General features: G+C 34.8%; 1 protein-coding gene across 1 annotated transcript in view; it reads left to right on the top strand.

The window, feature by feature from the left end:
• Nucleotides 1-26,986, top strand: part of GLRA3 (glycine receptor alpha 3) — a 47,673-nt gene that overhangs the window by 4,950 nt on the left and 15,737 nt on the right. Inside the window, 3 exon segments of the mRNA XM_042871635.1 lie at nucleotides 281-348; nucleotides 16,463-16,686; nucleotides 18,657-18,739. Of these exon segments, the coding sequence (XP_042727569.1) occupies nucleotides 281-348; nucleotides 16,463-16,686; nucleotides 18,657-18,739 (375 nt within the window).

The raw sequence follows: 26,986 nt of genomic DNA, 5'->3' as shown, positions 1-26,986 counted from the left end.
TTTTTTTTTTTTTTTTTTTTTTCCTCGTTTGTATATAATCCTCAAACTGGCCAGTCTGGTAGGGTAATTGTGAGAAAAATTGAAAGGAATAATCTATTACATACCAGAAATCATTCAAATTTTGCATTAAATGAGTTTTGAATGTAACAGTATTTCCTCTTAAATCAACAAATATTGTTTTATAATAGTTTATCACATCAATTTGTTTTACAATCACTCAATATGCATTGATTCTGAAATAGACACTGATGTTTTTTTGTTTGTTTTCCCTCTTTTGCAGGTCCTCCAGTTAATGTCACATGCAACATATTTATAAACAGCTTTGGATCCATTGCAGAGACAACCATGGTGAGATATCCTATCTCAAAAAATGTTTAAAGTTCAAGTTAAAGATATTTAAAAATCAAGATAGAACTTCTATTAATACAGAACTAAGTGAAATAAACCCTCTTCTGAAAACAGAGCATTTAATTTAGCAATTGAATTTTTTTTTGAATTTTTGAATTGTTAAATGAATTATATTTTAAATTTCACTCCGTATAGTGCATATGAGGATATATACTTTATTTAAAAAGTTTTGTTGTTTGGTTTTTTTTTTTTTGTTTTTTTTTTTTTTGTTTTTTTGTTTTTTTTTGTTTTGTTTTAAATAGACATGGTGCAGAGAGAGTAGAGTCATAGAAAGGAAAAATAAAGGATTGTCTGGTTCCAACCACCCTGTCATCAGTAGGGTTGCTTTCTACTAGATCAGGCTGCCAAGGGCCCCATCCAGCCTGGCCTTGAACACCTCTAGGGATGGGCATCCACAGTTTCTCTGCACAATCTGTGCCAGTGGCCTCACCAAATAGTTTCTTCCTTATCTCTAATCTAAATCTCCTTTATTTATTTATTTATTTAGAAAACCTTTCCTCCTTGCCCTATCACTAGCATGCAGTGTAAAATGTCAGTCTACATCTCGTTTCTTAGATCCCTTTAAATACTGAAAGGCTGCAATGAGGTCTCCCCTCTTCTCCAGGCAGAGTAACACCAGATACCTGTGCCTTTTCTTTGTAAAAGCTACAGCAATTTTTTTTTTTTTTAAATATATTTACATGTAATATTACAAAAGTATCTAAAGTTCAAGAATCAAATGAGTGAGGCCAGGCTCTCTTCAGTATTGTGCAGCAGCATGCTTGTGGACTGCTTACATCCTTTAGTATATTGTTCATCTCATTTAACTACACACAACAGTTCTTTGAAATTGGAGACCAAGAACATTTAATCCTAAAAAAAAAAAACAAAAAACCCAAAACTATAAGCTAAAAACGTTTCCTAATTTCAGCTGTCAGTTGGAACCTGTGCATTATATAAAACCATATTAATAATTTACATTAGGAAATAGTTACACATTTATAAAGGAATTGTATTTTTTTTCCAAGTTGCCTTGAAAGCAAACTGATTAAAATAGTTGAGAGATACTGCTGCACAACCCGATCCATTACACACATTTCCAGTTAGTACATTGTAGAAAATACCAAAGTTGTTCAGAACCAGAGACCTTCTCACTCTATTGGGAATGTGTGTGCCAAAAGTGGACAATTAAGCACAACCTTGGTCTTAGGGGAAGTGTTGCATCATAATGCTGATATTCTGATCATAATATAATATTCACTGACTGCTCAGTGCAGAACTTTTGCTTATGGTCAGCAGCTGCTGAACTCTTAGAGACTCAAATCTCACATTTTAGAACAAGTGCCTTTATGCAGATAGGACTTTTGATTGTATGTATTATTAGCTACTTCTCCGCTGAACTGAAAAGGAATATCTTCTGAAAAGATGTTAGCACCTTTATCTTAAAATTACAGTTAAAAATACCTTGAATCATTTTAAACCTGAAGTACTGCCTTACTGAAGGAAAATAAATTCACCACAGTTTTACCACTTTTATCTATTCTCACTACTTTACCAACTGTTATTTACTATAATCCTTATAATCCAGACATCTTTGTAAATCTTACACATTCTCGGTAAGTACTCCTTTTTCCAATCTAAAACAAAAGAGCTTACAAGCAAAAGGTACAAAATAAGACCTGTCATGTGGTATCTGGAAGTTTCTCTGGGATGTAAAAGGAGCAGCTGAGTAATGGGATATGCATATAGTGCATTATCTTACAGAAGCCTGTATATTAGTTCCTATTCTTCACTGCCATTCTAGTTGATCTTGGTACTAACTTTCTGATTCTGTTTCTCTTATTGATGACCAAAATCTTTGAGCTCCCTCTGCTGCCTTGGTTACAAATAACACAATAAATAATTACAGAAAGAGAATGGGTTAAAAAACAGGAAAAAAAAAAAAAAAAAGAAAATGGGAGGAAACAAAGAAGTTTGTCAGTGTGCAGTGGGATCTTACAGTGCACAGCAGGGCCCAAATTTCTGTCAGAGGTTGTCTTGAACTCATCCACCTCCATCTACTCTTCTGCAGTGAGGTCTAATAGTTCAGGAGAGACAACTAGTCAAAAAAAAAAAAAAAAAAAAAAAAGCTTAATTTGACATGCACTTTGTTAATGGTTGAAATTGGTACTTTTTACCTTTCCTTTTTTTCCACAGTTCTTTAAAGCACAGGCTATAGTTATTTTCTTTCTCTATCTCAGAAGACAAATCAAGTGCTTTTTAGCAGGAAAAATGGTATGCCACTTCTTACTAGGAAGCTGTGATTCAAATTAAATCTAAGTAATTTTAATTCATCATATGAGGAGCTTAATTTATGTTAGGAATTCTCTGAGGCAATGAAAAATAAATATAATTTTAAATTCTCTTTAAACAAACTTTCATAATTGATACATCTTGAATCATAGAATCATCTAAGTTGAAAAAGACTTTCAAGATCACTAAGTCCACTCATCACCCAAGTCCTGTCATGTCTTTTAGTACAACATCCAAATGTCTCTTAAATACCTCCACCACTTCCCTGTTTCCCATTCCAGTGTTTTCTGTCCTCTCCACGAAAACTGGTTTCCTTATATCTAAATGTAAACTGCCCCTGATGAAACTTGAGGCCATTCCTTCACATCCTATCATCACCTAAGATAAGAGACTGACAACTTTCTCACTGTAATCTTCTTTCAGGTAGTTAAGGAGAACGATGAGGTCTCCTCTCAACCTCTTCCAGGGAAAATAATCCCAGTTTTTTTTTTTTTTTCTTTCTACTTATAGATTTAGAAATCTAAGCAACAGCAGGATGTTAACAAAACATGGAAGACAAGAATTTTTTTTAAATATAATTGCACAATATTATCAGCAGAAGTTTTTTATTTAAGATAAAAGGAAAGTATCTGCACACACAACTTCAAAAAGCTGAGAAACCTATCAGATTGCTTGTCCATGTAGAGTTAAATATTGATTGGCAACATGGAAACTAAATCCTACAGAAATTTATTTATTGTTGCACTGTAATTTAAGTTTCAACTTTTATCACAACATACTTAGAGTGGCTTAAGTTTCTCTGTGTAGCTTGAGTTATGTTTCACTTTGCAGTGCATAGAAATTCTGTTGTTTCTAAGAGCAGTGTTAGTATGTATTGCTGGCAGCTACCACTAAAGCAGTGGTTGTAGAACACTTGCTTAAGTTGTGGGGCCAACTAAACAAAACTACTGCTTTCGTTCCAGTAAGATTGACCAAATTCCTCAACATTTATAAGTGTTAAAGGTCATTAACACTCAATCTTGATACAGTAGTACAGCTATATTTACTATATATTATTATGCTTAGATTAATGCATATTGATTGAAAAGGACACTTGCTGAGAAAAGTAATAGCAAATGACATCAATGCAGATAATTAACAAGTTAAAAAGCATGTTTGTTATTTTTTCCTGCCACATGCCATATTCTGCCAAAGGATATTTCTTGACTCAGCCTGAAAAGACATGTTATCCCGAATGTTGTTAAGAAGCAGGTGGCATATATTCCTGTGCTCTCAGATATAACAAGATTATCTTGCGTTTACAAATAAAATGTACCTTCAACTTACATTAACCCATTTTTAAGCTCTTTCAATTATTCTTCTAATTTTATTGGTTTCATCTTCAAGTAAGCATTTCTCTTTGTGTTCTATTCTACCTGTTTTAGGTTGTCTTTAAATAGAGTATTTGAAAGGAGTGTTCACTTGGGTGTGTTGCAAAGTTCAAGGCAGATGAGTTCCACCAACTAATTTTTTTCTTAAATGAATCATTACCTAAAATACGATGAAATGTTTGCTTTTCCTTGGTGAAAATATGCTGTAAATTTCTGTGTAACGGAAGTAGCAGTGTGTTAATACTAAAGTGAATAGCAGAAAGATCTACTCTGCACAATTCTTATTTTATCATAGAATCACAGAATTCTTAGATTTGGAAGGGAACTTTAAAGGTCATCTAGTCCAGCTCCCTTGCAATGACAAGGGGACATGCACAGCTCAATCATCTTGTCCAGGGCCTGATCCAATAAGTGAACAAAAAAGCTACCTTATAGTTTCATAATTTACAACAGCATCAATACCAAAAACCTATTTTCCCTCATATTTGATAGTTAACTCCCCTCTGTCAAGTCTACTGGTTGTAGACTTGATTCTGCCAAATTAAGAGATTGTTCACATATGGGTTGAAGGCAAGTTATTTGACATCCTTTGTCTTATAGTCAGTGTGCCTCTGTAACCTATGTTCATGGGGTCAGGAGAACATGGCATCTTTTAAGTTCTGCTGGATTTGCAACTATCTAAACAGACAGTATTGTATAACCATTCCTGGCTGCAGCATGTTTTCCATAACGTGTGGAAAGTTTATAAAATGTAACAAAAATGCCCCTGAAAAGAGAATGGAATTTACTGTTTATCCCCCAGGTTTCTTGACTACTACATATTTTAAAGTCCAGTAAAAATAAGAATATGGCATATTTTGCAACACTAGATGTTTTTCCTAACTCTTGGCTTAAGGCAAAAGATTACGTTTAGGCTTATCTATTTGATTAGGATATAAAAGTTGCATGAAAAACAGTATGCAATGGTATGGACCAGTATATCAAGAACAAGACCAGTTGGAACACTGCATAGAAATATGAGGCTGAAGTATCTTATTTACTGAGAGAAATTGTAACATAAAGTAGATGATGCAGCAGTAGAATGGGTTGGGTAAGGGACCTGTACAGCTGATACCGCACACACTGGTTGTCAGGTATCAGCAGCTGAATTACTAAATCTGGAAAAATTCAGTTCCTTTCTATCATCAGAAATCATCCTTACTCAAACATTTGGAGATGAGGAGAAATAGTTTCACCGTGTTCATCTCCTGTCTTCTGGAAAGGTTATGAATATTACTTTATTATTTGATCATTTTCCCTAACCTTTTCTTGCTGTGTTATGAAATACCCATGCTCTCATATTCTTCGTAAGCAACTATAACTGAGGTTTTTCCTCAGAAGATGACTCCAGCTTTCTTCAGCACATCTTATTCTGAAAAAGAAAACGTCTATTTTCACTCTTTGCTTCCTTTTAAGACTGATGAATGATTCAGTATGAAAATATCAAGACAACTGGGTTGGACCATTCCAGAATTAAATTCCAGAAATTTGAACAGCAAATGGGCTTTGCATCAATGAAAACAACCTTGACTGTTACTAATTTGGTTTAAATGTAACAGTAAAAACAGCTGATTAAATTGATTTTTAAAAAGGGTCAGAAGCTTTCCTTTTGCTAGAATGGATGCCTTTGCAGAAGCTTATGGCAGGCTTCTTTCCCTAGTCCCTCAAAACAGTGGCTTTTAATCTGTTTCCAAATGCAACACTCCATGGAATTATTAGGCAGTAGTAGTGCTTAACCATTGGATGGTAGAGTATGAAATAGCTATCTGAAAGAAAGTTTTAGTTACAGGGATGATATCAATGTGTTTTGTGTTTTTGAAAGGCAGTATGTTTGATATGGATGTAAAGAAAAGCAGAAATATAAACTATGAATAGAGGTAAAATCTGAGTAGATAATTTTGCCTTAAAGAACAGCATTCAGTTAATTTTTCTTGTTTGTAACCATAAACCAGCAACAAGCAAACTGAAGACCAGGTGCCAGGTTTATTTTAGACAGCATCCTGAGGCCAAATTCTGCTGAATACTCTGGCAATAAATTGCAATTATACCTTCTAATGGAGAGCATCTCTTTTAGAAAATACTGGGAAAACTACAAGGCCTGTTTTGAGGTCTCAAAACTTGCCCTAAATAATCCAATTCATGAGGAAGTGGATTATGATTTTTTCATTATTGCATGAAGTCAGCATCTCTAGACTGACTGTGAAGTTACAGTCTAGAGTAAATGATACTGCAATGATAAAATACTGCTTGAAAATACTCTGAATATTTTTGATAGCTTTAGATGATTCAACTTAGTTGCAGTATGCATCTTATACTAATGAATGCAATGGAACAAGTGAAAACAATTATAATCTTTGCATGAACAACTCATAGATGTGAAGAGATCTTAAGTTCAAACAAGTATTTGCACTGACAGCAGCAATATAATTGGCACAAGGAGAATAAAAGCATACTTCTTTTTGCCGAAAGACGCCTTAAGAAGATAATTTAGGAGTGTAATGTACCACGTGGTTTCCACAATGAAAAATTGAGATTTTTCATTAAAAGCAACCAGTAGTTTACAGTTTACAGTCCTAGCTGTCATATATAACCAGGAAAATACTAATACTCCACTATCTCCAGCTAGTGCTTAAGGCTGAACTCAGCATTCACAAAATCCATCTCTCTTTTCATCTACTGCTGGATTCATACAGTATCTACTGCTTTGACTTCCTTGGCCTGGAAGAAATATCTATCCACACCAACTTCATGCCCCAAATCTCTAAGTGTGTTAGAACAATTCAGCCAGAGTTTGTTTCACTCACTCTGGGAATAGGCAGCAGTGCTAGCCTTGCACTTGCATACCAAGTCATGTTTTTCTTAAGTTCTTAATTATGAGGGAAACTAGCTTCAAACATTTATTTATTTATTTATTACCTTATTTGCAGAGAAAACTGAATCCGGGTCTACAGCAGCCCTAGTACCCTAAGCATAAGAAAATTCAGCCTCTATATATCACTCACACAAACCGCTTTGGTTTTTTACTAAAAATATATGTATTTACCAAGATAGGTGTTACAATCAGATCCTCCATGAATACTGCAGAGAATACTGTTGCTTGTTCTCTCTGATCCATTATAACAAACATTCTTGCAGATTTGGCAAATCACTTGTATTATACAGAAAACTGAACAGCTTAAATGAAATAGATCACAATTTCTTTTTCCCACAACCACACACTGCAATTATCAGTAAGAAAAGGACTGGAGAGGCCCTTTTGTATCATCAGTGCAGGCTGATTTAACTTTATAATCCCACTCATCAGTTGTTCAGGTGTTGCCTCAGGGTTCCTTCGTATGACAGCCCTCAGAGAGGGTTCCTTATGCTCATGTAAACTTTACTTAGCCTTTAGCTTATTTCTCTGTATTCTGTGTTTGCCTGCACCTATCTGATCTTGCTCTAGAAATGTTGCAGAAAAGCTCAAACTTCCTATTATCTCTTATCTCTTGTTTCATTTGATGCTCCTTTCTCTTGCTTTCTTTTCACTGCAATGAAAAGCCCGACTTCAGCAGCACTGTGCTGTGCACTGTGAAAAATCTATGACATTACTCTGTCCCAACATTTCCTTCATTATTTTTATATTTTTACATTATATATCTAAATTGTTTGAATAGCAGCTGTTAGGTTAGCTACTGCTAGAAGACCGTACCCTGTAAATAAGAACTCCAACATTAACCAGATAAAGCTATGAAGATAACCACTTTCCAAGCTGATATCTACTCAGTCAACACTGTGAAAAATAAGACTGAGGCATCACTACAAAGATCTGCTCACACTCTATGAGGCAGGCTGTTTGTAAAGTTACTACTTTTTTTTTGCAATAGCAAATGAAGATCAGGGCTACAGCTACAGTTATGATTGTGTAACTCTCACATCTTCTTAATACATAAGGGGTACAGATACTAACGTAAAAGGAAAAAAAGATAGCAAGAGGAGCCAAAATAAACCATTTTGCAAATATCTTCACTGAACTACCTCAAGATGTGTATTAATGCAATTAATCTCACCATAATACATGTAGATTTTGCCATTACCTTCCATTAAATCTAACAGAAGATAAATCTATAAACTCCTATTGCTATGCTTAAATACATAATCTATAAATTATAAAAACACAATAAATTTACATAAAATTTGTATTACTTTTTTTTTTTTTTTTTTTTTTTTTTTACAGAACCAAAAGATAAGAGACTTGAGAGCAACTGTAAAAAGTACCTGAATTAAGGAAATAAAGGAATTACAATTTGTTATTTTCTTCCTAATTTCTGTTCTTGAGTCTAGTACAAGTGTGCTGGGAAGTATCTTATCTGTAATATGCTTTTACATGAAACGTTATTTTCTTTTTTAAATTCTTCGCACGAAAAAGTTTGACTTATCTTGGTACCTCTAAAAAAGTCAGTTCTGCTCTCATACCTTCATCCTATTTTTAATACTCGGTACATCACGCACTGTAGGTGTGAGCTTTTGATTACGATAGCTAAAGTAATCACCCAACATGGAAAAGCTGCATACCCTGAATATTTGTATACATCATACGTACACTACAAAGATATATCCTAAAAGTTTATTATGAAAAATATCTAATTATTTTATGATACTTTATAATTAAACAGTAAAATGATACAGTGTATTAAAAGAAATTGTAAGAAAAAAGTCTGTGCCTTTTTTTTCTAAATAGAATACACAACACTGTCACATGCCATCATGAACTGCTAGCAGAACAAAAGACTATAACAACATGATTCAGGCTTTAATTTTCTTTAAATGTCGGTGTAATCATAGATTTTTTTTTTTTTTTTTTTTAATCCTCTTGGATACCATTGCCAATTTATGCAGCAGTAAAACTCACCCCTTTGGCTTCTTTGGTTTAAATATTTAAACCAAACCAACCATAAAAACATAGAAAATGAATTAAAAACAGAATGCAAATATACACAAGCCCTATGGAACAATAGGAGGTTTTAAATAATAATAATAAAAAAGGAAAATTGGCTTACCCCTTCCAACAGCCAGCGATAACTTGAGAAGAATACAATCTCTATCCAAAGAGAGGCTAACCTTTAAATGAGGGCTCACTCTGCTGTATTGCTTGCACCTGAGCTCTCTGGTTTAGCCACTCCTTCTCACTTCGTGCTCAACCATTGGTTCAGACTGTGACCTGGCAATTCCATTGCGCTCTACTCCTTCACAGAATGAACCAATGATTGAGCAGGTAAGCTCCCGCTGTTTTGGTAACCCCCAGCCAAATACTTCTTAAGTTACATGCACATCTAGTTTGGAAGGGTTGTATCAAATGGGCCTGTTTAATGCTTATTTTTACCTGTTGAAAGGCTTCTTGTTCTGTTCTACCCCAATCACATACTTTGCCTTTTATTTTTTAGCTGATACAGAGTTTTTAACAGTTGCACTATGTGGAGTATAAAGGATCGCCAGTATCTTAATATACCCCAAAACTCCTGCAACTGCTTCAGTGTCATGGTAACTGAGAACACTTGGACAATATCAATGATCACATCTGGTGAGACCTTAGTCTTACTTAACCAGACAACACTGAGGAATTTAACTAACATCCCTGGTCCTCGTATTTTCTGTGGGTTTATAGCTCAATATTTCTCCTTTAAATTAGCAGTTAGTGAAGTTACTACCTTCCCTAATGCCTCTATTGAGTCAGACATCAAATTGTTGATGTAGTGGTACATTTATATGGTAGATGGTTTCTTTCAACTTGCCAAGCCACAAGCCACCAGATTATGACAAAAGGCAGGCAAATGCACATATTCCTGAGGTAGGACTTGAGAAGTCCACTGCCTTGCCCTTCCATGAAAATGCAAACTGGATTCTGAATGGAGTTTGTGCCTTTTCATATTTTGCTTATTTCCCTGAAGTGTGTATAGTGGATTTTTTTGAGACAGCCAAATTAATTTCCCAAAGACGCTAGGATATCTAGGCTGATAGACATATAGAATTACTGCAGATGTGCCTCTTTCTGAACCAGCAGATGAAAGGGAAAATATCTTAGGGCTTTCCAAATTCCATGTCTTTGTGTGCACAAACAAAATTGTATCCATTCTCCACAACCGTAATACAGTTCAACCTTAAATTAACTTTTAAGTGTTACTATAATGTCAGTGTAGAATCTATAAAAAATCTTGAATTTCTGTACAGACTTCTTGGCACACTTCATGCTTACTAACAAATTTAAAGATGGCACATATCAAATAAAAGTTTATTTTTAATTAGAGTTAGATCCCTTCATGCAGCTAATTTTAATCCTAGTTAACATTCTGGAGTTAGCAGACACTGCTTTGGGATATAGGCTACTTCAGTGTTGGTTCTTTTTATTTTACCCTATATAACCTACTCTAGACAATATCATGTTTAGCTCCCAACAGATGGATTACTGAGAAGAAAGTCAGTATGGAATTCCTCTTTGATCCTTTGTATTTCCTTGAGGAGATTAAACAGAAGTTGATTTCGAATACGCATTTTCAGTGAAGATTTCAACTGTTATTCAGTCAGTCACTGAAACCACTGATATTCTAAGTGCTAATGTATAAAATACACTGATAAGAACATGGAAGATGTAGCACTGAAAGGTAATCTGGACAAGTGAATCATCTCATTTAGCAAATATACCTTCTGGTGTTATAACAAAAGCATCTTCAGGGACACATAATTTCTCTGGAGAAGGAAGAAAATGATTTTGTTAACTGAAAACATGGCAGTTTTAGAGTATGATGTTTGTTCATATAATTGTCATATCCATTTCCATCTAATCCCTAGTACAGCTCTTTTAAAGTGCAAACTTTTTAAAAGCCCCTCAGCTGAAGCTTAACAACTCAGTTATATTGAACAAGATGCAAATGCGATTTTAGTGTAATATGTTAGGAGTTGGGAACACACAACTTCCATTAAGAATTTAAGAATTATATTCAGCCTGCAATTAATATATATTCTACAACACACAGTAAGAGCTGTGACAAAGGTTAACATATAATATGTCAATACTGCATTTAATTTGTAGAGTAAACAACCCAGGTGTTTTGATTTTTGATATTACAATTATTTGTGACACAGAAACTTAAATCTGGACATTACTACTCATAATAAATCAGAAATAATAACAGTAACAAAATTAATAATAATAAAAATAAAATTAACTAAACTGATGCATTTGCCCAAAACCTATGGAAAACAGGTGGATTTTGCAGAACACTGTTGAATTCAATGAATATTGACTGTTTTACAATAAAGACAAGAAAGTCAGAATCTAAAAATCAAAGATTCCTCAGAGAAACTACTGTATATACTTTTATTTTTTATCTATGGGTTGAATTACAAAGACTCAAAGCTCTGTACTAATGAGCATCCTCTAAATTACCCATGCTTTTAGTAAGGAGAAGACTGAACAAGAGTAGTAACAGGACTGTTAACACGCTCCAAACCATTAGTAGTGATGGTGAAAGTGATTCCAATCCAACAGGTAAGCAAGCAAGCTACATTTATTTGTTCCAGGAAGAACATTAATAGTATCCTTATTACTTCAGAATCCACGGATGTGAAAGCAGGCAACAAACTTAGAAAGAATATTTGGTGCATGAGTAGTGCACTGAACTCTGAATTTCAATTTTGAAAAGGAATCTAAGAGTTCTGATGCTATAAACAGCAATTTCAAAGTCCTAGTTTCATCTAGTTCTTCAACAAGTGAGTTCTAGTTCTATTGACTTCAATATGAATATTGCGGGCCAGGTATTGGAGTCAAATTCTGCAAAGAATTAGATAAAATTTAAACAAAATATTTACTAAATTATTAATGGGATACCTGGACACTTGGCAGTTTTGATAGTAAAGAAAAGAAAAAAAAAAACCTCAGAAAAATTGAAACATTAAATAGCTTAAAATCTGGTTTTATACACCTATGGATGGAGAAAGAGAGAGATCGTGATCCAAAATCCATCAATAATCTTTTCTGAATAGCTCTGAATAGCTAAAGCTTCCTGAGAAGCCTTCACCCAAATCCTCAAACCATCTGGCCTGTCCTATTTAATGGAGAGGGTAAGGGCACCCACCATTTTCAAATTACTGTAGGATTACAGCTTTTATCCAAGAACAGACTGGTGTTACTGCTCATCCTCAGCCTGTGAGGGCTCAGATCTAAAGAGGTGAATTGCCAACAAAGTGCTTAGCCACATAACTCGAGGCAGGACCAGACAGGAAAGCTCTCCATCTCTGCATAAGGAACTGCATACTTGACCTCATACAGTAAATCATAAAGGCAAAGGCCTAAGAGTCATAGTCTTGGCAAGGAAAACTGTAGGAAAGTGTCTTCCTCCTAAGGAATATGAAGACACTTCTTAACGAGGGAAGAATCCTCCAGTGCTGGAAAATTCAGAGTTCTTACTAAGAGAGAGAGGAAAAAATATGCCAGTTTCTCCCAGACTCAGGTTTCTGTATGCCAGGAGCAGGAAAATTATCCTTAGTTTTATTAATTCCCCAAATCCATTCTGGAAATAACATTTCAATCATAGAATTATTACAAGACTGATAGTCAAAAAGATTCAGTGAGTCAGACAAACTATCATATGCAACAGTGTATCTACACTGCTTCTTGTAATGAATGCCCTGTAGCTATTCAGTACAGAAAAGCATGTTCTTAGGGATGTTTGACATTAGTCAGATCTTGTTACTCTGACACAGATTTGACGTGTCAATTAAAGTTAAGTACTCAGCGATCATGGTTAATTTCTCTTTAGCTGCTATTGTAAATCTCTGACAGATTAATGGGTTGCAGTTAGTGCTGGAGCATGGAGTCTACTGCAGTTTTTTTTATCACTCATTAGTTGAACTGTCCTACATCCATAGATTGCTACTAGCCTTGCTGCAGTTCAGACCTGTAATACTGGAAAGACCTATTAAAAGTAGGGAGGAGTCCCATTTTTTTTCAATAATAAATCATACCAGTGAAAAGATCACTGATGTCTATTAGCAGAATAAGTTGAATTATGAGCCATTTCCATCTATTCTAAATTTGTTGTCATAAATATTTTTGTCCCTAATTTAAACTGATTTCCCCCTCTAGTATCTCCTCAACTTATTTTGGAGAGCAAGTGAGTCTTCTGTTCAGCTTTGCATTACCACTTTAGAGAAATCAAGTTTTCTTTTTTCCTCTCACAGTACTGGCTATCCATTCTGGTCCTATAGCATTCTTTTGTGAATGTTCTACTTATTCTATTCTTTCAACATGCATGGTTACAGATGAGGCCTTACCAGAAATAATCTCAGCAATCATGGAATTTCAACTACTAAGAAGGAGAAAAGACAAGAGAATTCTTCAGGTTCTTTGATACAACTGATATTTACATTTCTTAGATGTCAATGCAAAGGGTCTTCTCTTTTGATTTTGCAATGATATTGGTTACCTGCAAGAAAAATGACCTACTGATATGAGGGGCTTACTTAAATTTAAATACTTGAATTTCTGTACCTGAGAAATATCATCAAAGACATATTGAAATCATTAGCTAAATAAGCTTTTGGGCCAGTCTGAAATTTTCAGATATGCAAAGGAGAATTAAGGAAACTCAATCAATTTAGTCAAAGTAATTTGGCTACCTAAAGCTTAGCCACAGTGTTTATGGCCAGAGCATATTTTGGGGAAGCTCATATGAGAAAGTGAAAAATAAAAAAAAAAAAAAAAAAAAAAAAAAGGAAACAGGTTTTTACTCTCCTCTCATGGTAACAAGGTCAGTATTGTAGTGGAGTGTGCAGCATTCCTCTGGTTCCAAAAATAAACATTTTCCATTTTATATGCCAGTGGTGGACTTAGTCCTGTATTTCTTTTTTCACCATAATATTACATCAAAATTAGAATAACAAATGCATTATGTAAAACTGAGCTGTTAGCAACAGATGTAGAAACCTAGGAAGGCAGAAATATAACCATTGTAACCTATTGCCCTATGCACACATATAACTTAGAAAGATGGGGCCTGATTTTCAAGCACTTGCAATACATGTAGTTAATTAATTTATAAAAACATTTTCCAATGAGTCTTTACATTTTGTATTTCATCCTTTAGCAAATACATCAGTTTTGTATGTGATTTTTATGATTTCACAAGAAGCTTATGTATTTTTCAAGGCAGAACTTTCACTGACAAGAACTGAAATTCATAATGAGTCGAAATTTAAATATTCTTCAAAAGAATGGCATTTCCCATAAGGCATTGTATTTACACTTAGCAACTTTCTTGGAAAGTACAGATTTTCATGTTAAATTCCATAGTGACCTAGAACAAATAAAGCAAGTATCAATTGACTTCATTATGCAAAAGACAAATTTAGATTTTACACAATGTGAAAATGTGCTGATTTGGTCCAAATGACAGCATTCAAAAATTACAAGAGCAGGTAATCTGAATTACTCAGATAAAGCGCATATTTTGGAAATTTGTTTTAATATATGTCTCTGGAATCTAGAAGTATCCCACATTCCATGTACTAGGGAAATGTAACTCTACGTGTATCAGTATAAAGAAGAAGAAATCAAAATATTCTGTAAATATTTTAGATTTCACTGTGTGCTGGAAATTGCTAATCAAACACTTCTACTGGAGCCAATAACAGTCTTGGTCTCAACATAAATAGCAAAGAGCAGCCACTTGATGTCCATGTGTAAATTTTATTGTGCCTGTGAAGCAGATGACCAATATCCTACCATATAAGAAAGTTCATTCTGTGAATGTGAGTTTTGACAGACAGTGGAGCAAGCGCAGACCCAGAAATCAGCCTCATTCTGCACAACCAGGGCACAGCAGCTGTTTGATAATGGCAGCCTTGAGGTCATAAGGAAATCACACAGCTTAAATGATGGCTTCTCTCCCCCCACAAAAGAACCTTCTCAGAACAGAATAATTTGAGTTAGGAGTTACCCCTCTGTACAAGTAGCACACAGATGTAGTAATCCTCTTGCAGGAAAGCAAATCAATTTGGGCAGTTTAATTCTGTTCACTGTGTTGGCATCAAACAACCCTACTTGTTTAAAGCAAGTTACTACTGTGTTCACAAGGTATAATTACAAGTTAAATCAATGAATGCTTTTTTTTCATGCGGTAGCATTCAAGTGTATATCTTTTTAATAGATCAAGGGTTTTTCTTGTTTTTTTTTTTTTTTTTTTTTTTTTTTGGTAATGAGAGGCAATTTAAGACAGACTTCAGGGAAGAAGGAAAGAAAAATCGCTTCGGTACAACTTAAATTGGATTTTTTTCACCTTAATGTTTGGAAACAATTTAAAACAATTTACTTTGACTCAGTTTAGGCAAATTGACAGACAATGTTACATAACATGGAATAGATTCCTCCATTTATCTTTCTCTATTTTCCTTTTCTTGCTATATGTTCATTTATTCTGTTTTACACCTAATAAGCAGCCCCTAGTTGTATAAGAAATCCATTCATTCCACTGTTGCTATCACAACTGCTGAAACGCACCACCCAGCACCTCACTATTCTCACATTCACTGTTTGGTCTCCATAAACATTCAGCAAGCAGTGAATGTCTGTGGTGCCATTTTTTCTGCATGGAGGAATTCAGTGACACACCTTTGCTTCATGCGCACTTCCATTCAGTCGCCATTCTGTCAGAGAGCTGCTCTGCTGCCATCTGTCACACAGCAACAACATGTCATGGAATACTGGTGGGAAGGTTCAATCCCTACTGCCACCCTCTAACAACATCTGCCTCTGATGTGATGGGCCAACTTGAACAAATAGGAAGTATAGCTTTTAGAGTAGCCTTTGTAAACTCTTTACCACATCTGAACAGAAGAGAAATAAATACATCCTCCTCAGACAAAGAAACGTACTACTCTCACAGAATTGTTCAGAAGGGAGCTGAGGCACAGAAACACTTAAGTGGTATGTCTAAAATATGTAAGGATTAGAGCGAGAAGATGTGAACTGAGGTTCCCTTACAGTGGAATAGACTGACTCACTGTCTAGGAGAGGGAAGTTGAGCAGGAAAAGATTATGCCATTAAACTTTCTGCACGCTTCTGTCATTTCCATTTCAAGAAAACACTGTGGAAAGCTTAAAGTTACGTGGAATGATACAGACTACATAGAAGTCAGATTTCCTTATCTTCGGATTTTTTCAATTATCTTGAAATTATGCTTATCCACTGTGCCCTCACTAATACAAATAGGTATCATTCTGACAATCAGCTAAGTAATTCTTTTGTCATCCACAGATGGACAGGGGATTACACGGCTAAGAAATGAAATAAAAGCTAAATCCCTACGCTTGATAAAATTTGCTTGTTTTCTCTTTCATTCAGGATTACCGAGTGAACATCTTTCTCCGTCAGAATTGGAATGATCCACGTCTTGCATACAGTGAATATCCAGATGACTCTTTAGACTTAGATCCATCCATGCTGGATTCAATTTGGAAACCAGATTTGTTCTTTGCTAATGAAAAAGGTGCCAACTTTCATGAAGTTACAACAGATAATAAGTTGTTAAGAATTTTCAAAAATGGAAATGTACTTTATTCTATCAGGTGAGTCTCTAATCACATGATTTTTTTTCATAGAGAAGTTCATAAGTATATCTAAGAATTGTTAACAGCTATTTTCAGTTTCTAGTCATGCAGTTCAATTACTAAAGTAAACATGAACTCTGAATATTGAATTTCATCATAATTACTGTTCATTTTTAATGCAAAAATAGAAAGATATCTCTAATTTGAAGTAGTTTTAGTAAAAATAATAAGAAAAGCATCATTCCCAATTTAAATCACAGATACTGAGCCTAGAAGAACTTAGACTCTTGCACATGGTATATATATATGCTTGGAATATTACAGTCTGAACAGATCTATGTATGAGCTTTACATACTGTAGCCTCCAATGTCATAACAATCCAATGTAATTTCTCTTTCACTGTTTTTGGATATTGCAGTCACAGTCCAACATGTAAACAAGAGCCACTTGAAGCGTGAGGTTTTAAGAACAGCTCACTTACTGCAGGAGGTGGGGAGAAAAGCGGAAAGCAAATTTTTGAAAAGTTCTAAGAAGCTGTAAGCAGCAATCACATCTAAGCACTGACAAGATGCAATTGTTCCAGTTCTTTTCTCCCCACTTTTATTAATACAGACATCATTAGACTATAACAGCAGTAAAATCATTCTTACAGTTACCTTCAAAAATGTAATCAAATGGGAAATTAATTTTATATAAGTATACTAATGTTATAGTCATGGTATAGATTTGGCCTACTTGAAAAAAAATATTCATTTTAAAAAATATAACATCTCTTTTCCACTTAGTATTTGGTTTTACATCATACTGCGTCAAAGGGTAATTAAAACTTTCTGAAGAGACATCAGGACTCTAAAGAATACTTTGCATACCAGGACAAAAATATACAGTGTTTGTGACTTGTATGAATATACCAGTGCAAGTGAGCATCACACTGTCAAGCTTACATTGGAACAAAGAGTTTGGTTAAAGCTCTTACACATATTTCATATCCAAAAGGAGCTTAGTATGCCAGTCCAAGTACATAACCATTCTTCAGTGTCACAACATATATTCTGTCACTAGAAATATTGAAAGAAAGCAAAAAGGTTTCCTTCCCTCAACCAAAGCAAAATATAAAGCTAAATCAATTATCTCCAGATTCAGTCAATCTGAGAGACATAGGCAGATTGAATGAATAACCCTTCCTCCTTGCCCTACTCTCTCCAAATACATACAACACAGACTGTAAACACAAGCACTCTGCTGAAGCAAACTCAGATACCAACTTTAATAGATTTCTGACCAAGTTCACAGTCTCGTGAAATGGAGGTAAAAAAAAAAACCACCACACTAAAGATATAAGAGCAAATGTTGACCATGATGCTTGTGGATACCATATTGTTGTGATACTAGAATGCTTAAACTCCCATGATTTAATTAAGAACTATTACAACTTCTGAAAAATTTAAAATTATTCAGTTAACACCTCAGTTATTGTGTTGATATGTAAAAATACTTTTTTCCTATAGGTTGCAAAGCATTTCACAGGAGATATAATGGCTAATGCAAAACACAACCACCTTTCAAACTTATAGGAATATGTAGTCTACCACTAATATCATGAAATGTTATTTTAAATCTTTGTGTTGACAATTTAAGCACCTTATTTTAGAGCAATAACACAAATTATTTTGGCAGCACAATTTGCAACTGACATCTGAAATGAAATTCCTGCAATTCTGAGTAAATTTTACGGGTAAATGTCAAGGATTTGAAACACTGTAACAACATAATAGTAATAATTCTACTGTAGCATGAAAAAGCAGGCTGTTGTTGCATTCTTTTAGATGTAAGTTAGACATCTCTCCTGGGACTCTCCCTTCTCAGAGCTTTCTAATGAAAAACTACATTTTCTTTTTCTAATGATTCCCTCTGCTTTTATGCACTCCACCTGTACAATTATAGTGTTTTTGTGATATATTTTTAATATATTTTTGTGTTCTTTCAGATTGACTTTAATACTGTCCTGCCCAATGGATCTCAAAAATTTTCCAATGGATGTGCAAACATGTATAATGCAGTTGGAAAGCTGTAAGTTTGTGCAATGTATCATCTTATGAATACTTTACAAGAGATTACAGCAATTCGGCATGGAGTAGAAATACTCCTTTCTAACGACATAAGGAGAACAACCTTTCAGAAATGAATTACCTATTTTAATCTGTGAAACATAGCTAATTTTCAAGGGAAAAGATTTTTTTCGTTCTTCTGGAGACAAAAAAAGTTTCATGTAAATCAAAATTTATTGCTAAACTGACCCATTCAGTAGAGTTTACCTTTACGTGATGCTTAAGTGTATTGTGATTCACTGTGAAGTCTTCTGTGTTCACACACACAGAAACACAGTTATATGGGAGAACATAAGGAAAATATGAGAATAAATTAAGTGATTTATGTGCAGATCTTGAAATTAAAAATAATTTGGCATACTAAAACAATGGGAACAAGATAATTTGTGCTGAGTCCATGCTCTTCAGATTCCTGCATTAGCTCTTCAACTTACCTACATGTTAGAGCTATGTATCTGTAGTTTTTACTTAATTATCCCAGAAATGGCTAGAGAAAAGGCTTACTGTAAGGAGGAAATGTAAAAGGTTACACTACATATATGTGTGTGTGTGTGTGTACGTATGTATACATATATATATATATGTATACATATATATACGTTCATGATCCTATATAGGGTATACCACCTACACAGTCCTCAGCCTCTCTACTGGTACAGGACCTTAAATCACTGAAATATCCCTTAGAAAAATCTTGGAAAGGGCTGTGAACCTTCTAGGGTACAAAGAGGAAGACCACACAAAGTATCATCCAGCAAGGAAGCAAAATTTGAACACAGCATTGCTAACAGACATAACAGCCAAATGAGGCTTTCATATGAGGGCAATGGCTAAATCTGACAGCAGAAATTGCTGTGACAAAAAATGAGAGATGGTTATTCACTGCAAATATCAAAGAACTTTGGGCAATATTACATATTCAGCATTTAAGCAAAATTCCACATTCACTCAAGTGAATAATTATACTAATAACTTATATCATCTTTATGATCAATACCACTGAATAAGAGATTAAGATGAGGCAGATGTATCAGAATACATACTGTTTGGGGATATATTCAGTATATATCACTATGCTTCACTGAAGGTATCATAGTATTTAAGTACTGAAGAAAGATACATACATATTTATATAGATACACACACAATTTTAAAAACTGTTGCTTTAACAACTTCATGAAACTCATCTGTACTTGTCTCTTCCAGACCATGTGAGGAGAGGTTGTACAAAAACTGAGCATTCTTGAGAAAACGGGCATTTGTTTTACTCTACAGATACCTTGCAGGAGCCCTGAGTTTCCATAGACTGTACTATAAGGAACACTTGTTAGTTGAATACCACTTTGGATGTCTTGCTGTGTTTTCCAGCAGAACATTTTTCACTAATGTCTCGTTTTTAATTGTTTAGCAGCAAGTATAAATTCCCTGCTGTATACCAGGTAGTACAAAGAATAGTATAATGCTCATAAAAGAACTGCTGAACAGAATACAGATGGCTGCTTCATTTTCAGATGTTCAAAATCTTTTAATTACAAAGAAAGATCAAACCTGTTTTTACAAGGAAGAGTTGCTTCATCTACCTCTATGTTACCTCTAACTTCAGACATTGAAAAATAGGGACTATGACCAAATTACCTGGTCTGAAGCAGAAAATGCAGTATGTCAGCTTTGGCTATACTTAGATATCTGCTAGAAGATCAACATGTTAGGTTTTCATGATCAACAACTCCCTGAAACTGAGAGAAACGTCTGTGGGACATTTCACAAAACGCAGGCATAGCAACACAATTTCCAGTGTCAAGTTAGTTAGGATTTGGTACAACTATGAATTTGCGATGTTCAGTAATTCCAGAATTTCTTTAAACTTCCTGACCTTGCAAACCTCCATATAACACTAAGCAAACTGGACAATTTGTAATGAGTTGCTCATTTTCTCATCTTGCCACCATTCACAAAGAAAGACTGACATTTACTTATAAAGGACAGATAGTAGATTTTTCCTCTGCTGTGAAAAAAAAACTAATTTTATTCAGTAATAGATATTTTCCATCAATATTGATACCATTGCTCCAGCACAGAATGCCCTAAGAGGGAAACTCATGTATAGCTTTTTTCCCCACAAATGATAGTTCTATTTTTATGTGGCTCATCTAATGGTTTTTCCAAGGTCAGTATTTGCAGCTGCGTTTGCCCCTTCACTTATATCTTGAATCACATAAAAAGTATTTAAGAGAAAGTGTATTCTACTTCAAAAGTATTTATTTTACCAAAAGACTTATCAAAAACTAGAATGAGCTGCTTTTGTATCTTTGAAAAGAAGCAAAAGAAAACGCAGTTAGGACATAATCCCTTCCACATTTCTACAGTTCACGCTGGGGCAGCCCACAGGCATGTTAGATAATTTTAGTTTTATTCTGCTTGAATAAGACACAAAGAAATGTCAGCAAGATATTTATTTCCAAGGCTTATTTCACAGGAAAGATTTTTTCTTTCTTTCATGTACTAGATCTCCTTGTCTTTGTCTTAGATTGTATTTATCTCACAGCATTCCTTTATTCATATATTACAATTATATATATGTTGTATTATAAGTTTGTCTGAAATTCAATATTCTTAAATCTTCAACCAGTAGTACCATTAAAACACTACACCAGTCACAAAAGAAGAAACATGCCATGAAAAGCACTATATGTAAGGGATAAAAATCATTTTATTTTGATGTTTTGGCTCCCTTAAAAAAAAAAAAAAAAAATCACCTTCCCATCATCTCCCATTTTGGGGGATTTCAGAGAAAATTGACTCTATATTGCAAAATGCTATTACCTGAGCAGTACAATTTCTTTCTTCCCAGCCTCAAAATTGGAGGGATAGAGATTGTTGAAATAGAAAGATCTGTAGGCAGGCGAATAGATAGTCAGCATCATGGGAAATTATGTGCATATTATTCCTCTCTCGTAAAAACACAGATGACATGGGAAAGACCAGGGCTAGATTTCTTACCCACCAGTGATCCTAGGATATGCACTTGAATGAGTACACGGCTTCTGTTCTGTAGCAGGGTGACTCAACCCACTCTATGTACCTAAAGTATGACCTCATACACAGCTACCAAGAAATAGACATCCACACTCTTCAGTTCCCAGCTAACACAGGATGAAAGGGCAGGAGCAACTTTGCAATTGCTGCTGAACCTACAAGAACTAATGTAAAAGTGACACCTGAAAACTCACAGTCTTTAGCACATGTTAGATTTGAGAGAGGTGGGAGAGGTCTGTGCCTGAAATGCTGCTCTTTTCTGAAAATCTAGTAAGGATAAACCCATCACAGTGAGATTCCATCAGAGGACAGTCCCCTTGAAATGTGGCTTAGAAATACATAGAATAATGCTTTCTTGGTAATCCAGAATAAGTTTAGCCTACAATCACAATACAGTTGATTTTCAGAGCTAATATTCTAAGTGGGTAACTTATAAGAATTTATACTTACCCCAAGCTGAAGACAGATTAGTTAGATCTGCGAAGTCCTCTCTGTTGCCTAGTTGCTTGAAATTTAGGGCGCAGTCCAAAACTCTCCCACGTTCTTTGCAGCAGTAATCTGTAGGCAGCCTGTCCTATTCTGCTGGGATACCTAATGGAAAAGCAGTGAAATTACTCTAGTCAACATGACTGCTGTTCTTTCCTCAGCTGGATGCCTACAGAACAGCTCAGTTTGCTGAATGAGTCCAATGTTACCCTTGCACTTCTATCTTTCAAAACGCTTAGGGAAAAAAAAAAAAATGAAGTTTAGGTTAATCACTGGGTTTAAAAGAAACAAAATAAAACCTCTAGTCAAACCAAACTCTCTAGCACAGAAATGCTAGATATTTAGGGTTGGTTGTTTTTTTAATGTTATTCACATGATTGTTTATTGAAGAAGAGGTTTTAATGTGTATATATGTATTTTAAAAAAAGATGTACGAGAAGCAAATACTTTCAAGAATAGAACAGAATTAGCAGAAAATTTACAAGATATACTGATATGTAGATCAGAAGTTAGCTCAAAAATATTGTCTTCATGATTTAGAATGGTTCTTTAAAAATGGTTAGAAGGAAAGAAATTCACAAGTAAGACAGTTGTCTGGTATTAAAATTTGTCAAGAGATTTCATTCAAAGTATGTGTGGACTACTGAAGAGTTGTGGGAATTCTCTTGAATACCAAGCTTTGTTTTTCTCTGGTGTAGTCCTTAAACAGCTTGGAGAAGAGAAGTCCATACTTTGAAGACACTTTATTTATAATTCTTCAAGACAAACTTGTTGGGTGTCTGCTGTTTTGCTTATGAAACAATAGGCTTTTATTACACAAAGATAATATTGAATTAACAAAATTAAAATCTTCTAACTCTCAAACTGTATGCAGCTGTCATAAATTCCTTAACTCTATTATAATGCATTCTGTATAACTCAATAGATCCATTCATGAAGATTGAATTGAATCTTACTTAAGGTTGGTTTGGATCGTCTTTCAGAAATGGATGAATGCAGAAGTTATATGTATTACTAAAAATGATAATAGTGAAGAAGAAAGGAAGAAAACAGATTCAAATGATACTTTCCTCCAAGGATTTCATTTGTCTTTATAAGTGTTGGTAATAATTTGTCAATACGTTTTTCAAAAAATAATATTTTCTGGGAAAGATGACCAAGCCCAAGAGAACAGTCTAGTTTTCTCTCTTGTAGGCACTGTGATTGCCCTTGTTTACTTTCAGTAAGATTACAATCTTCTTCCCATGAATCTTTCTTGAAGCACATAACTGCACATACTGAAAGTTTTCAATTTAACTAGAAAATTTTCATTGTGGGCTACAGATCAGATTTTATTGGTCTTATCTGTCTTCTGCTGAAGAGTTCTGTGTAGATTATGTAGATAAATTAAATAGACTGTCACTACAGTTTATTTTATTTGATGCCTAGGTTATTCAAATAGCTACACCAAATGTAGCAAGCAGAAGTCCTGATAACCACTTTTCATCTTCTGTCTTGTATTTTCTTATATTTTCCCCTTCCTCCCACCATACAGAGTTTTGCTTTCATTTCTGCACATTTACCACAAGGTCTCTAATAGATCTAAAGATTTAAAGAAAAACTTCTGCAGACCAAAGCCAACTTTACTAATTGTTTCAGAGCCTTTACACCAAAAACAAATTTTACTCAGTTTGCCAGTTCTTAATACTCATCTCAGACAGAGGTCTCAGTCTGCCAGTACGCTCTTTAGTAGCTACTAAAACCACGTAAGGATTCATAAAATGAGTTACCTCTTTAAAAAGCTGCTTTTCTAAAAGGCCACAGTGCTACACATACACAAAGTTCTTGACTGCTCTTAAGAACTTCTCCATCTAGCAGCCCCTCCTTCTAGGATTATAGTCTTGTCATAAGTGCAATCAAGGAACACACAGATATTATAATTAAGAAATATACAGGAAAGTTAGGCTAAACAGGTTATCACGCTACAGAAGAATAGACAGAAAGCTTACCCTTGTCCTAGGCTTGCTGAAAAAAATTCAAGAGGAGCAACCTCCAAAAGAGATTCTTCTTTACTAATAGTCAGCTTTTAAATGGGGTCTAGGAGAAGTGGAGCCAGGCTCCAACCCTTCTGATAGCACAGAATTGTCTTCACCTGTGCTCCCAGGGCTGACTCATTGCTCAGCTCAGGTGGTCAATCAGAGGTTCAGGCTGTGATTCAGCAGTTTGCATACGTCATATAATTACCAATAATTTACCATCTGCTTTTTCATTACAGATGTGCAAGACTTCAGACTTTGGGTTAACATAGTCAGTATTAACGCAATCTAACCACTCTTGTTGAATTGCTATTCAACAAACAAATGTGGGTTTTTTTCTTCCTTTTCCTACACTGATACACTTTTAGCAACTTGAGACTTCCTAACCTATAAGTGATATCTTTAAGGTTAGTGTCTGATATCAACAAATACCTTTGATTTTTTTCTGCCAAGCTATGTTCATAAACAACAAAAACTCTAAAGCCCCTCTTTCCATTTGCTGGGTGAGGAGGTTACAGTATTTGCAATGCTACTAACATGCCAGTGAAGTCATATATCAGTAGGAGGCTAAAAATCATAATGATCCTCCTTAACCTCGTATGATAGTCCTTATTGCCCTTCTATGTCATCTAGCATCACAGAAGATTGCATTACCAAATTAAAACAAAGTAGTTTATTCTAATTTCAGGGGGAAGGGAGATAACATGCAGTTAATCTAGGAAGAAACTGGTGCCAGTTATATCAGACTGCTTCTAATTATAGAAGGCTACATCATAGCCTTTTTACATGGAAACTAATAAGGTACTTCTATAGGTTTGTTGATTTCTGGTTCATTCTATGATTAACTTGCCATTAGAGGCTTCCTTGTCTATTTTCTCCTCCTTTCCCTTGTATCCAAAGTGGCACACCTGAAAATAAAATCTTACTTGCTCTCACAGCACCTGATTCTCTTTTACAAACTTTCATTCTGCCAAGTGAATGCACTCTACTTATTCAGAGCCTCAATCAACATTGTGGGTCAGTCACTACAGCAGTTTCCTACTTTTTGAACATGCTATTTCTTCCATTTGTAAAAGAATCCTACAGACTAGAAAGAAGACTCACTGAGAGGAAGTGAAACAAGCTGTACATCAGTGATGTCAAGTGTAGAAACTAACAGAGCTTCCTCTAACAGTGCCCTACTTTTTCACTCTTAGAACATGTAAAAGACACAGACAAAAAGCATAACTAATGGACCCTTTCCTCTCCTAGCAAGAGTATCAGCCAGAATGTAAAACCACACAGAGAAGATATCTGTCTTGTTGAATTATACTATTGAATACAGCTGCATTCAGATCAATTATTTTTAATTGCAGTTGTGCTTCAGAAACACTCAGCTCTAATTACAAGCTTGATCAGTGTAGATGGTGCTGTATAAACCTAGCACAAGGAGAGCTCATTACTCACTTCAGCCATCCATTTTTGCTCAACTAGGAGTAGCTGATCTTATACAGGCAGTGAACTACTTTATTCACCTTCATTTTTATTCCTGTACGAGTTATTTCAGCAGCAGATGGCTGAGTGTACATTTTATTCTGCAGCTGAGTAAAGTAAATGCAGATCTGCTTTGTTACAGTATCTAATCAAATTTCCATTTTGCAAATGTAGGCCTCAGTTTGCCACATACATATGCATGAATGATATATATAGCCCCACTGAACTCAAGTGATGGCTTCAGGATTTTAAATTTATCCACATAATTTCAATATTGTAAACATTTATGACTGGCAATTCTAGGATCCTGTCTCTAAAAAAAATAACATTTTGACCTTCAGACTCCAAAATTTTCCTTACCAAAGCTTCCTATGTTTCTGTGACTTGCTGTGCATGCAACCCACTGCATTTGATGTTACTAAATACTTTAGTGCCTTATTCATATCAAGACCATAAGTCTCTACTTGGCATTATTGCTGAGATTGAACCTCGTGGTAACTTCAAAATATGCCATGATGTCTTCATGGTGCTGCGCCACTTCAATAGGAAACATAAATTACATATTCAAAAGAGTTCCCAAAACTAACATGCTCCATATCTGATCTTTAGGCTTCTTATTTATATAATGTCATGCACTTAAATTGTTATTGTATTTAAAGCACAGTATAAAAACTACTAGTCTGCATTTTAAAAAACACTTTCATAGATGTTCTTCTATTCCCCATCATGCCCCATGCACACAGCTATACCCACCAGCACTAAGTGTTAACTACTGTGCTATGCAGCTGATCTTCTTCATGAAAGCAGTTAAGAAACAAAAATATTTTTCTGTTTTGAGATACCAAAGAAGCTCATTTAGCTCTATGAGCATTCCGGTTACTCTTGAAAAAAAATACTCTAATGCAGAATAACATGGGATTTAGCTCTTTTTTGCATGGAATATTCAGGGAGTTGCAGTTTGTTCTTGCACTTTTTTCTTAAAAATTCTCTGATTTTGTTTCATATCTACAAATAACAAGATATTTTCCACTGTAGTTTTTCTTGCTGTCTTTCATGCAGAGATGAAAGAATGATGTGGTAGGTGGAAAAGAGAATGTATTCATCAAATTGTTTGGAACTGCATCAAACAATAGCATATTTTCATTTAGAAAATCAAGGATAGATAACACTGCTCAGTAAAGAAAATCCGGAGACAAATT

The sequence above is a fragment of the Lagopus leucura genome, unplaced genomic scaffold (genome assembly GCF_019238085.1).
Source record: "Lagopus leucura isolate 7727_CA_CO unplaced genomic scaffold, USGS_WTPT01 Super-Scaffold_100004, whole genome shotgun sequence".
In the NCBI taxonomy this organism is placed as follows: Eukaryota; Metazoa; Chordata; class Aves; order Galliformes; family Phasianidae; genus Lagopus; species Lagopus leucura.
The sequence above is the reverse complement of the archived record's forward strand: the minus strand, read 5'-3'. Positions and strand labels throughout refer to the sequence as shown.